This window comes from Mesoplodon densirostris, chromosome 7 (assembly GCF_025265405.1).
Source record: "Mesoplodon densirostris isolate mMesDen1 chromosome 7, mMesDen1 primary haplotype, whole genome shotgun sequence".
In the NCBI taxonomy this organism is placed as follows: Eukaryota; Metazoa; Chordata; class Mammalia; order Artiodactyla; family Ziphiidae; genus Mesoplodon; species Mesoplodon densirostris.
Window position 1 is genome coordinate 3,566,460 of NC_082667.1, and position 13,678 is coordinate 3,580,137.

Here is a 13,678-nt window from a genome sequence, read left to right on the forward strand (position 1 = left end):
GCAAAAGTCCCAGCTCTTTTATCCCTTAATCTTCCAAGGGCAGCTGCCCCATGTGAATTGTCACCACTCTCAGAAAGACCTCTACCGCCTGGTTCTCAGGAATGTTTAGAAAAAACAGACTTTGTCTGTGCTCGTTTGCTTACACGATGAACCCAGATTCACCTTCTGGGACTTTGGTCTTTGTAATCTGTGCACAGCATGAGTGTTTCAGTTGGGGGTATGGTGTTCTGTTCACTCTGCTCTCTGCTTCCCTCGATTTGTCTTCCCTTGTAAGTCTTTCTTAGCCATTGGCAGGACTCCCCCCCAAGTTCCATCACTTTCTGTCAAGGGCGTTAGTACTGTACGTACCCAGTTACATTGGTCAGAAAAATAGAATTGACCGTAGGTAGGGTCAGGGAAGCTGGGAGGCTCGGCCCAAGTTCGCGTCAGGGAGTGTGGGCGTTTCCTGGTCTCGGGGTGTCCCCTTTGAGCTGGGGTGACCCCTCCCCCTACCCCCGGTCCCCCAGGCCTGTCCTTGCGTGGGGGGCGAGGAGGATGAGCCAGGACCCCGAGGGAGCTCTACCCCAAGCGTCTGCCTGAGAGGCTGGCTTCCTCCTGGTGCTGTGGTCCTGCAGCCAGCGGGCTCTGTGAATGGAGAGCTTCCCTGCACTCGGAGATCCTGGAACCGCCGTCCTTTGCAAGGTCTCCGCAACCCCACCCCCTGCCCCCGGCCACTCCTCTGCGGGGCGGGGCTCAGATCACCCTCTGTCATTCCAGAAGTCTTCTGGCCTCCATCCGACACTGACAGAGGGAGTGACATGGATGAGGTTCTCCCCGGTGACCAGCAAACACAAACCCGGCACTTTTCCCAAAATTGAGATTTTACTAGGAGGTGGGGGTAAGGCCTGGGCTGATTCCTCGTGGGCCGAGCCCTGGAGAGGGCAGCCTCTTGGGCCCTGGAGACAGGGGTCCACGGAGCACGCCTTTCCCACTCCATCTCCCTCCCGGCCAGGCTTTGAAGAGTTCCTTTGAAGAGTTCCTTTGCTTTGAGGATGCAAGTGATAGTGTCTCTTGCCCCGACAGACAGGCTTCAGAGGAAGCAGGTTGGCGTGAGGGTGCGGCTGGAAAGAGCGTGACCTCCCCCATGGGTCATTTCCAAGTTCTCACGACTGTAGGAGCCAGCTGTGGATTCTCAGTGTGCGTCCTCAGGAAGCCTTGTGACGTTTCTGTGTGGCTCCCCTGGGTTGTGGCCGCATCTCTGCTTTCCCAGGACTCTGCCCTGCATCCCGGGGAGGTGGCAAAGGGGTGCACTTGGTCACAGCTGTCCCTGTGAGCCCTGCCAGCGCCACCTCTGTCCCCGTGAGCCCTGCCCGCGCCACCTCTGTCCCCGTGAGCCCTGCCCGCGCCACCTCTGTCCCCGTCAGCCCTGCCAGCGCCACCTCTGTCCCCGTCAGCCCTGCCCGCGCCACCTCTGTCCCCCGTGAGCCGTGCCAGCGCCACCTCTGTCCCCCGTGAGCCCTGCCAGCGCCACCTCTGTCCCCCGTGAGCCGTGCCAGCGCCACCTCTGTCCCCTGTGAGCCCTGCCAGTGACACCTCTGTCCCCCGTGAGCCCTGCCTGCGCCACCTCTGTCCCCCGTGAGCCGTGCCAGCGCCACCTCTGTCCCCCGTGAGCCCTGCCTGCGCCACCTCTGTCCCCGTGAGCCCTGCCAGCGCCACCTCTGTCCCCCGTGAGCCCTGCCAGTGACACCTCTGTCCCCCGTGAGCCCTGCCTGCGCCACCTCTGTCCCCCGTGAGCCCTGCCTGCGCCACCTCTGTCCCCGTGAGCCCTGCCCGCGCCACCTCTGTCCCCCGTGAGCCCTGCCAGTGACACCTCTGTCCCCCGTGAGCCCTGCCCGCGCCACCTCTGTCCCCGTGAGCCCTGCCCGCGCCACCTCTGTCCCCCGTCAGCCCTGCCAGCGCCACCTCTGTCCCCGTCAGCCCTGCCCTTCAGCGTGGGAGTGGGCTGGCAGCAGGGGGTTGCTATACTTCGTTTCCATGATGAACTTCACCACCTCTGACCTTGGGCAGCTAGGGTGGTGGATCGTGCAGGACTCCGTCCTGAACTGCTGATGCCGTCCTCTGAGATGCTGGCTTCCCCAGGTCCAGATAAGCCCCCCCGGAGGCGGTGTGTTTCCCGTGGCCCCTCAGGCCGGTTTGTGGACTGGCAGCCCAGGCTTCTGGCCAAAGTGTGCACAACCTCGTGTATTGGGCCTCAGCCTGGGGCAGCCAGCTCGAAGGAGGTCTGTGTCCTTTGCGGCTGGAATTGGCGTGTCGCTTCCCCTGCAACCCAGAGGCTTACGATTCTTTAGACGCCTCTTCTTGGAAAAGGCACTTTCTGTTTCTGGCCCAGGGCACCGGCCGTGTGGGTTCCGGCCCTCACGGTCCCCGTGGGCAGTGTCCTCATTCCAAGTCCCTGGGTGTACTGATCTCACAGAGTGGGGGCCTTGCCTCTGGTCTAGAACTTCGTAAGAAGCATGGTGAGGCGTGTCCACCACCTCCTGTCTCACGCTGCCGGGTCCCGGTTTGAAGGGTAGAGAAGGGAGCCCAGTGGGGTTCGGGAGAGACTGATTCCCACCAGGAGAGCTGGGGGCTGGGGGCGTCTGGGGTGCTCAAACCACAGACAATCCCTGTCTCCAGTCCTGGAGGCTGGAATCCGAGATCCAGGTGTGGGCAGGGCTGGTCCTCCTGAGGCCTCTCTCCTCGGCGTGTAGACGGCCGTCTCCTCCCTGTGTCCTCACGGGGTCGTCCCTCTGTGTGTGTCTATGTGCTTTTCTCCTCTTCTTATAAGGACACCAGTCCTGTGGGATTAGGACCCACCCTAGTGACCTCGTTTTACCTTCATCACCTCTTTAAAGAACCCCATCTCCAAATACAGGCACATTCTGAGGTCCCAGGGGTTAGGTCTTCAGCATAGGGGTTTGGAGGTAAGACACCATCCAGCGCACACAGGGGCTCAGTTCAGGTTATGGTGAGGAGGGACTGCATGACTGCCTCAGGGTCCTGACTGTCGTGTGCGATGGGGCGGCCCGTCCTTACACGGTCTCTGGGCTGCTGAGGGCCTGGGCGCCACCCGGATGGAAGTCGGACCCTGTGTCCCTTCCATCTCAAGTGCTGGCTTGAGCCTCCGGGGAAGGAAGACTCTCTTGGTCTCCACCCGTCTCTGCTCCTGTGTCGGGGTGAGTTCTGCACATGGCAGTGTCCCGTGGGGGAATTGGTGCAGAACTCACGGTGTCCGTGTCCTTGGTGGCTGGGGGCCTCGATGACGGTGCCGTACGTGCCCTCACCCGCCTCTCGCGTTCTCTCCGACGCAGTGCCCTTCCGAGAGGCCCCGACGTACTCCAACCGAAGGCGACGGCCCCCCAGCACACTGGCCGCCCCCCGGGTCCTGCTGCGTTCCAACAGCGACAACAACCTCAATGCCAGCGCACCTGACTGGGCCGTCTGCTCGGCCGGCCCGCACCGCAGCCTCTCGCCCCAGCTGCTGCAGCAGATGCCCAGCAGGCCCGACGGGGCCGTGAAGACCCTTGGGAGCTACACCTCCGGGCCCCGCAGCCGATCCCCCTCGCTCAACAGGCTGGGCGGCGCTGGCGAGGATGGCAAGAGGCCCTGGCCGCCCTGGCACGTCGGGTAAGGAGCGGCTGGGTGGGTGGGTGGGGTCCCGTGGGGACCAGGGAGAGGGAGACCTCCTTGCTCGGAGCCCCTGGACTCTAGAACTCAGGGCGGGGCCAGAGGTTGAGCAGAACACCTGTTTTATTCCAACCCAGATGTTAAAACACTTGAAAACCGAAATTCTGCCAACTGCCCTGGCTCAGACCATCATCGGAGAGTGGCCGGGGTGGCTTGGGCGGCTGCTGGTGTTTGGAGCCCGTCTCCTTTCCCTGTGCTTTGGCTTCTGGGTCTCAAAAGTGAAGTGTGGACACACAGGGAGCTAAGGGCAGCAGCCTGCCCTGGACTGAGGGCTCCTCCAGGGGACACTTTTTTCTTTGTTGCTTTGTTTGTTTTATTGAAGTACAGTTGATTTACAATGTTGTATTAATTTCTGCTGTACCACAAAGTGACTCAGTTATACATCTATATATATTCTCTTTGGATGCTTTTTTGGATGCTCTTTTATCATTATGGTTTATCCCAGGGGATTAGATACAGTTCCCTGTGCTGTACAGGAGGACCTTGTTGTCCATCCATCCTCTGTATAATCGTTTGCATCTGCTGATCCCAAGCTCCCAGTCCTTTCCTCCCCCACCCCCTCCCCCTCGTCAACCATGAGTCTGTTCTCTATGTCCATGAGTCTGTTTCTGTTTCACAGATAGGTTCAGTTGTGCCATATTTTAGATCCCACGTATAAATGATAACATACAGTATCCGTCTTTCTCTCTCTGACTGATTTTACTTAGTATGATCATCTCTAGGTCCATCCATGTAGCTGCAAATGGCATTATTTCATTCTTTTTTTATGGCTGAGTAATATTCCATTGTATATATGTACCACATCTTCTTTATCCATTCATCTGTCGATAGATATTTAGATTGTTCCTCCAGGGGCCATGTTTACTCTCAACGCACCTTAGCCAGAATGAGCCCTCACATTCGTAGCCACCAGAAACCCTGGCACAGGTGAGGCTCCGAGGGGGCCACGTCCAAGTGCTGGAGCCTGATGACCCCCCGCCCACCAGACTCAGTAGCAGCCCCGGCTGGTCCTCTTGTGTCTGCCCACAAGGCAGGGGCAGGGGGAGCGTCCCGGCAGACTCTGAAGCAGCCCAGGGGGCGGGAACCCCATTCCGCCCCCTTTCCAGAAGAGGAAACGAGGCCAGCATAGGCCAGAGCATGGACCCCCCTCAGGCATCTCACTCGGGCCTCCTCTGACTGCCCTGTCTCCCCAGCAGTCAGGGGGGCTGCATTCCCACCCAGAGTTCCAGCTCCCGGGCACACTGTCCACCTCCTCACGTGGCCTTCAGAGTTTGTCAGGCTAGGATGAGACTCCCTGGGGGTGGGCTCGTTGCTGGGGCCTCAGTGCTGGTTGAAGCAGCGAAAGCAGTGACCCTTTCCGACCCCGTCACCGCCTCTGCAATCTCATGTGGACCCACGCACTGCTCCGTGCACCTCAGCCCACCTGGCTAGTTCCCCACAGAGGACCCTGCAGCCTCCCGTTTCCCAGATGAGAGCACTGAGGACAGGTCACGTAGCTGGGGCGGGTCATGAGGGCTGTCCTCCTTGGACTCTGTCCTCATCCATGGTGGCCCAGGGAGAGCCGGCACACTGGTGTGTTCTGCCTGCCGTGGTGTTTCTGGTGAGGGTTGAATGTCCCCTTTGGTCCGGCCTTCTGCCTGGTGACCTGGTTCCCCATCCCACCGTGCCCCAGTCACCTGGGCTCACCACGCCTGCCTGCAGCGAGTCTGGCCAGTTATGTTCACTCCCGATGCCACGCCCACCAGCTCCGATCGGGGATGTCAAGGAGGCGGCCGGGCTGAGACCCGGTGGAGGGCTCAGTGCTTCACGTGGTCCTGGGAGGGGGCCGATTGCTGTGGCCGGGGGCAGCAGGCCAGGTGTCCGGGCTGCAGCTGTGAGGGCGTGAGGAGAGCGGGCCTGTGGCGACCCCGGTCTCCTGGCCCCTTCTCGGCGCCAGCGCCCCGAGGCCCACATCGGCACTGGAGCCCATCCGCGCTTCCCCCCTGGAGTCTCATTCTCACACCCAAGAGCCCATCCTTTCTCTGGTCTAGATTCTCGCTCTGAGTCAACCCAAGGGAGAAGTCCCAGGTGCTGCCGAGCGGCATAAAGCTAAATTAAAGGGTTCCCCCAAGGCCTCAAATTCCACTTCACACCGTTAGCTGGAATTATGACTGTAATTCTGAAGAGAGTGTGTCCCCTTCCTCCAGTACAAAATCTAATAAGATACCGAAGGCAGGGTGGCCAGGGACTTGCAAAAGCTGCAAACGAAATATTGCTGTGAGAGGACAGCAGCTGGTGTGTTGCAGGGACCCCGATGTCCTGTGGGGTGTGTGTGTGTGTGTGTGTGTGTGCACACTTGTGTGTCCATGTGTGCATTTGTGTTTGTGTGTGTGTGCGTGCATTTGTGTGATGGTGTGTGTGCGTGTGGACTGGTGTGCCTGTGTGTGTGCACTTGCATGTCCATGTGTGCACGTGTGTCCGGATGTGCACGCATGTGTGTGTGTGCCTGTGTGCTCAGGATCTGCTCACACATCAGTGACAGCAGCTACGCCCTGACAGGAGCCCCTTGAGTGGCTGGGGTCCTGCCCCCGAGGCTCCCGTGTCATAAAAGGGACCCGCCAGGCACCCTGGTTCCCCTTAGTCACCAGGATAATGGTGGCATCTGAGCCACACGCAGGCTCTCTGCTTTCACGCCTGTGCTCAGGCGTGGACACGGCCGTACACGCAGCCCCAGTGATGGGGTACCTGCGCTCAGGGTACCACAGCAGAGCCCCTGGGCCTTGTAGGGGCCCAAGGAGGCAGCTGAACCCTCCATCCCGTCTCTGTCTTCACAGCTCAGAGCCCAGCCCTTGCCTGGGACAGACGGGGACCCTTGCAGGGAGGACACGACTCCCAGCCTCGGGGTTGCCCAGGTGCCCCCAGAGCGCTTTCTGGTTATCACAGAACCCGGAGGTGGGTTGGGATACTCCCCAGTCATGGAGGGGAGAGCCCCAGCCCCACGCGCACCCATCTGTCTGGATCCTGTCTCAGTGGGTAGCTGCCAAACCGCCAGTTGCATCCAGCTCTGCTTCCTACCTGCTGTGTGACTTGAGGCAAGTCACTTAACCATTCTGTGCCTCTGTTTTCTCATATGTAAAAGGGGACTTCTAGGTTTGGGACGAGGATGCTGCTGAAGGTAGCACCCGCCATGTGCTGAGACCCGTGTAGGTTCCACAGAGGTGTTGGCTGCCTTAGTGTCATCATTGTAAAGGGCGTCTTGACAGACCCTCTGACCGCTGCAGAGGAGGTCATCCTGGTGACGGCTGTGGCTTTGGGCAAAGTAAGGGGCAGGGGAAGTGGAGGGCGTCAGGTCAGCCAGGTCGAGGGAGTCCCAGCATCCTGAGCATCTGGCGGGGGTTCCCCCTGGCTGCCCACCCCACCTCACCCCCTCCTTCCTCTCTCGCTGCCCACGGGGAATTCTGACCACTCAGCGCCCCTCCCTCAGGCAGAGCCCGTAAATGCCCACCTGAGGCCCCAGAAGCCTCAGCCGGGAGTGTGATGGGCACCTCCACGTGGCCAGAACCAGCCTCGGGCCAAACCCTCGGGTGTAGGTTTGACGAGATGGGGCCGAGGCCTCCCCAGCTGCCCAAGCCCCACACACCCGTCCCTGGGCTTCTGCCAGCCCTGGCCGAGCAGCTTCCTCCTGGGCCTGGGCTCTGCGCTGTGGGCCAGGGCAGCCTCCCACGTGGAGCCAGCCCTCGATAGCCAGCCAACCTGAGTGCAAATTAGAAGAGGGAAGAGGGTCCAGAACGGACGGGAACCCGTCCGCCTGCAGCCTGTCCCGGTGCCCTGCCTCACCTGGAGGCTCTGCACGCGCCTGCCTGCGTCGCCCTCTAGTGGCGCCCACTGGCATGGCTGGTCCACGTTGCTTAGAACCGGCCTGAGAAGGGGTTTCGCTGGGTGGCCCCATCACCCACCACCGGAGTCTGGAGAGGAGTGCGGGTCCTCCTAGGATCCCTCCCAGCTGCCGTGTTCTCGCCAGGTTGGGAACAGCTCTTGACGTATTCCTGCAAAGCTCGGGCAGCTAGTCCTGAGGGCTGCCCTGGCCTCACCAGCACCAGGGGGCATGCCGGCCACCCTCCCATCAAAGGAGCGGTTCCAGGGCGCTTTCGGGTCGGCAGAGAGAAAAGCCTGCTGCATTCAGGCGGGGAGGCTGGCTGGCCGTGTGTCCTGCGCGCCCACCTCCCCCATGGGCAGGGGCTGAGCTGGCAGGGCTCCCAAAGTCTGTCTCTCAACCACGTTGCTTTCGTTTCCCTGAACTCGGCTCTGTGGGCGGAGCGGGGGTCCCCGAAGGGTCTGGGTCAGTGGGAATCCACCCCGCCCTGCACACCTCTTCCAGGGGATATGCCCCTATCTGGGCAGACTCGGGGGGTGACGGCACTGTGGGGTCCCCCTGGCTCGTGCCTGTCCACCTCCGTGCACCCTTGTTCCACCTCTTGGGGACACAGGAACCAGGATGCCAGAGCTGTGCTCCCCCGGTGGCACAGGGACCTGGTTTCCTCGGTGAGAACTGCATTGCTGCTCCCTCCCATGTGCCCGTCCTGACCCAGAAAGCGAGAGAGGGGTCAGCAGACAGGGCAGGGGTGGAGTCGGGCTGTCCCCCGCCACCCTGCCCGCTGCCCGACCCCGGGTGCTAATGGCATGTCACCCGGATGTCAGGAGTAGGGGGTCTGTGAGGAGCTGGCCACCTGGTGGGTAGGCGGGGCCAGGTGAAGGGGGCGCCCCAGGGCAGCAGGTGCATCCGGCCTGCTGAGGAATCGGGTCCGGGCACCACACGGGCCACCCTTGCCTGTCACTTTCTGTCCTTCCGCCCCGGGGACATTCAGTGTTTGCTCTCTCAGCTGGTGGCATAAACGCATGAACGACCGGCCTGTGATGGGCACTCACCGTGCAGAGGCGAATACCCCAGAAATGAGGGCAGGAAGCATGTCAGCCCCCGGGGTTGATGTAGTCGATGACAGGGAGCTCCTAACAGAATGACTCCCCCAGTGACAGAGCTCACACAAGTCAGGGCTCAGACCTCCCTGGAGGAGACGAGGGGCCTCCACGGAGGAGGGGGGCCCCGGAGGTGGAGAAGCGGGCCAGCCAGGCATCGGGGAGAGGCAAGGGGTCCTGTGTGACCGGAGCAGAGTGTGGGAAGGTATCGGGAAGGACACACATTCCAGACCATTCCCCACCCCTCGGGGGCTCTAGGTGCCCACGCCCTGCCGCCTGGAGCCTTGGGTTTGCAAACAGGCAGAATCCCAACACCGGTGGCCTGGGGCCATCCTGGAATGTGTCGGGGCAGCTGGGCAGCGCGGGTGCTCCGAGGCGGGTACACGTCTGAGATCACAGGGGGCCCCACTTCTCTGGAGTCCACAAAAGCCCCTGCTGCACACTGGCCACCCCAGCAGGACGGGACATCTAATGATTGCCCATCCCCGAAGCACCTCCTGAGGACCTTGCAGGGAGGTTGTGGCATGTGGGATGCTGGCACCGGAGCCGCGGAGGCCGGGCACGCAACCCAGAAGCCCGGGGGCGGGCCACGGTGCACGGGCAGGTGTGCGGGCTGAGAGCTCTGGCGTTTCTTCCCGGCCCGAAGGCAGAGGAGGAAACAACGCTGACGGTACAGGGGGTGACGTGGAGTCTGAGCTTCCACGCTTAAGACAGCTGTCAGCGGGGTCAGGGCTTGGGACCTCTGTGTTGGAAACGCCACCCTCTGCCAGAACTGCCAGGAGGTAACCCTCCAGCAGCCTCCTTCCACCCGTCCCACGTGAGTCTGGAACCTGGATGACACCCCGATTTCTAGCAGGTCCCCAGCTCCGGGAGATTCTGCTTCTTCATATCTGTAATTCTGCCACCACTCTGCACACAGGGCTCCCCGTCTCCAGCCCAGCTAGGGTGACCCAGCGCCCCTCCAATCATGCCCCTGGTCTCTGTGGCATCACGTTTCCCCAAACATCCCAGCAGAGCCTTTGGCGCAGCCCACGCCCTCTCCCCGTCACCCCAGCCTCTGTGCTGACCCATCGGACACACAGAGAAGCATCTTGTCAACTTGTACTTCTCCCCCATGAGGCTCAAGTCTGTCTCAAGTCCATGGTTGTCTGCAGATCCACTAAATACTTGCCCGGTGAAGGAGTGGATGGATGTGTAAGTGGCTGACGAAGGAACCAACAGAGAAAGTTCCATGTGTAGGCAGGTCCCTGTTCATCCAGGATAGCTGGGAAATGTCCAGGTCGCCCCACGGCCGACCAGTTTTCTGATATTGACAGTTCAGTGATGTCGCCCTCATACCAAAACAACGCAGTTGGAAACCCTCCTGGCTGTTCTTGGACGGAACACAGGAGAGTGTGGACAGTTTGGGGTGGGGGAAACTTCAGACCCATCCTCACTGTGCAGGCAGGATGGGCCCAGCCTGGCCTCCAAGAGGGGACGGCACTGCCAACCTGGAGCCATTGGGGGGCTGTGGCCCCTGCTGCCATCGAGGGCTGCCACGGGTGAGCAGGGCCCAGCAGAGGGTGCATTTCATAAAACGGGGCAAGGGAGGTCATGGTCACCTGGTTCGTCACCGCACAGAGCAGGGAGCCTGTGGGGAACCCTGAGCTGGGATCAGGGAGCCAGGATATGAGGTCAGCTCTGTATCTCTGCGCCTAGGTCACTATTTGTGGAGCCTCCATTTTTCCACTCGTGAAATGGCACTTTGCAAAGCTCAAATTAACCTGGAATGAGAAGATGCTTCAGCGTTTGTGTGGACCACACATCACTGTGGTACCTAGAACCGTAGACGCACTCTGGTCTTCAAGGACCAGTTTCTTCTGTTCTTAGACAAAGCCTTTCCGGGCTTGGACAAATGAGTTCGGGAGCTGACCGTCTGCAAAGTGACTCAAGGAACAGAACTCCCAGACTGGAGCTGTGTTCGCTTTGACTTCTCTGCCCAGTGACACACTCTGGCGCCGGCTGAAACCAGCTGGCTGACACATGCATCTTGTCACCCACTTTCCAGTTGAAGCAGAGAGGGAAGCAGACGTGTTGAGTGTTCACACACCTGTGCAGAGTGGTTCCTGCTGACTCACTCTCAGGTCTCTCCAGATCATCTCCTCTTTTCACATATGGGGAAACCGAGGCTTCCAGTGGTTAACTGACTTATCCAACATCTGGTAGTAAGTGATCAGCTGGGCTTCTGGCAGGGTTCTTTTGAAATTTGGATGAATGAGTGAATACATAATGTTTGTATAAGTGGTAAGATGGATGGATGGATAAGTGAGTGGATGGGTGGATAGATGGATAGGTGAATGGATGGCTGGATGATGGATGGATGGTCAGATGCATGATGGATGGATGGGTATATGGATGGATAGGTGAGTTGATGGATGATTGGATGGATGGGTGGGTGGGTGGGTGGACGATGGATAGATGGTTGGATGGATGATGGATGGATGGAGGATGGATGGATAAGTGAGTGGATGGGTGGATAGATGGATAGATGAATGGATGGCTGGATGATGGATGGTCAGATGCATGATGGATGGATGGGTGTATGGATGGACAGGTGAGTCAATGGATGGCTGGATGGGTGGGCAGGTGGAGAGATGGGCAGCTGGATGGATTTCTCCTGAGGATCAAGTTTTCAGGTTGGACGCAGTCTCCTTGCTGATGTTGTTGATTGTGCACAGTGTGGTTCCTTGGGCTCCTCACGTGGTTCCCGAGCTCTGGGCACAGCAGCTGCTTCTGCAGGTAACCAGCAGCTGGGAGTCAGGTCTGGCGGCCCCAGCTGTGCTGCTTACCCTCTGCCCTGCCCCAGCCATCATCAGCATGGTCCATCTTTATCTTTTCTCTGGACTTTGACGTGCCCCCTCCCCTGGGGGAGAAGCCCACTTGCCTTAACCCTGCTGCCCTCAGAGTCATCTCCCCTTCTGGTGCTTGGGGACCAACTCACGGGCCCACCCGCCCTTCCGCTCATCGCCCCTGGTGTCTGCTGCAGCCACACCTCCTGTCCAGGCGTGTCCGTGTGGCCCATTTGTGACCTCCTTGGTAGGACAACCTGCAGTCTCTTATTGGGGTTTAACGCATCAGACACTTCCGAGCACCCACTGCTGCACCCCCAACCAGGGATGGGGGCATGGAGATGGTGTAGATATAGCCCTGTGTTGCATGGCTCCCAGGCCAGCCTGGGTGATGATCAGATGCAGAGGTGATAACTGCCATCAAAGCTTCAGTGACAGAGCCGGCGGGGGGCAGAGAGGGGGAGTTTGGTCTGTCTTCCCTCACTGATCCTCCTGGCAGCCCCGGTGGTGGGCCCCACCCGGCCATCACTCAGTGCAGATACAGCAGGTGCTTCGGGGGAGATCCAAGCACTGTTTGTGGAGGTCTGGGGAGAGGAGGCCTTCTGAGCCCGGTGTGGGGTGCCCCCCCAGAGCGCCTGCCCTCTGCCGACCCCAAGCCTCTTCTGAACCCTTGAGTCCAGGTGGAGTGGCCCCAAGGGACACTTCCCTATTGCTGAGGGACTGAGTCCCCTTGGTCACCAGGACTCACTGTCCCCTGGCCTGGGAGCCGGAGAGGAGACCCCTGATGATGCTCAGCCCCTAGTGGCAAAGGCGCTGTCTCCCCCCTCCCCTCCGAGCTCCGAGTAAGGCTGAGTTGAGGCACGTTGAATGGATGGATCTTCTTCCTGATGCAGAAGGCAGGCGGGACGTCCTCGCAGGCGGGAACTCTGAGGGCTGCTCTACTTTTCCCGGTTCTTTTCCACCACAGGCAGGTGGCCCAGATTGTCCTTCCTCTCTGTGAGTCAGCTGCCTTGCCAACTGTCACCTCGGGACCAGAGGCGGTCACACAACCTGGCTCTTGCAGGCGTCGCAGCTCTGGGCTCCTGGGGTGTTTGGGGATCAGTGATAGCCATCCAGAGGGAGCATCCGGCGCTCAGGGTGGATTTTCCCATCTGTGCACGCCGATCTGTAGCTGGCTGGGTGGGGAGAAGGAAGTGGGGAGGGACAGGAAGGCCGCCGGGCAGGGCTGCCTGGTGGTGCCAGAGTTTACTGGGACACCTGTTTCCCAGGATGCTGTGACCTCTGTCTGTGGCTTCAACTTGGTCAGGGAAAGCTGGGGTCAAGGAGGCCAGAGAGGGGGCATCCCTGGGGACAGGAGAGCATGAGGACTGTGGCTCATCAACTCTCTGTGTCTCTGAGCCCAGGCGAGCACCTGGGAAAGGTCACATGCCTGCCCTCTGCTCCATGTGGTTTAGGGAGAGCTCTGGGCTTTGGGGTCAGGCAGGCAGATCTGACGGTCAATCCTTCTCCTCACCTGACTAGCATAAATTAGGGTGTAAACTGAGCACGTCCCGTGTGTAGACAGGGGTTCCTGTGGCCAGGTCATCACCATGAGCGAACAAGTAAAAAGCATGGCAAAATACAGCATAGTCACGCTTCCATGAATTCTTACAAGCATAAAGCAAACCATACGTTATCTATCAGGGGTGCCGACGTGGGTAAAGCACAGCACAAAAGGAACATGGGGGGTTCGCGTTAAACCCCGAAAGTGAATGGTCACATCATATTCTAGAATTTTCCCTGCAAGCCTGTTTCACACCTAAAGGTGAGAACTTCTTCCTTGCAGGAAGCTCAAGCTCCCTGTGTGGGCTCCCAGGTCATGGCATCTGTAGTTTGAAAGGAGAACCATAGTTGGGGACCCTACCCTTCACGGCCATGAATTTGTGACATGAGTGGCCCCCCTCCCGAGACTCAGATGTGGCTCCCTGACTCGGGAACCTTCCCCAAGTAGTATTAATATTCCTCTTCCCCGTGGCGGGTTGTCCTCTTGGGAGACACCAGCCGGCCGTGAATGCTTTTCTTGTCTTTCTGACCAGGAGGCTCTGGAGCATCACCCCTGAGTCCCTGCCCACGTTCATCCACGTGCCTGGGTTTTTTCTAAAGACCCCACCGTGGGAGGAGAGCTCAGCATGACTCCTCCAGATTATGAGCGA

At 59.8% G+C, this 13,678-nt stretch overlaps 1 protein-coding gene across 2 annotated transcripts in view; it reads left to right on the top strand.

Moving 5' to 3' along the window:
- SHANK2 (SH3 and multiple ankyrin repeat domains 2) overlaps positions 1 to 13,678 on the top strand; it is a 462,517-nt gene that overhangs the window by 179,750 nt on the left and 269,089 nt on the right. For both annotated transcript variants that reach the window (XM_060104098.1, XM_060104099.1), the window contains one exon: positions 3,330 to 3,645. In XM_060104098.1, coding sequence (XP_059960081.1) covers positions 3,330 to 3,645 — 316 coding nt within the window. The remainder of the gene's footprint in view (positions 1 to 3,329; positions 3,646 to 13,678) is intronic.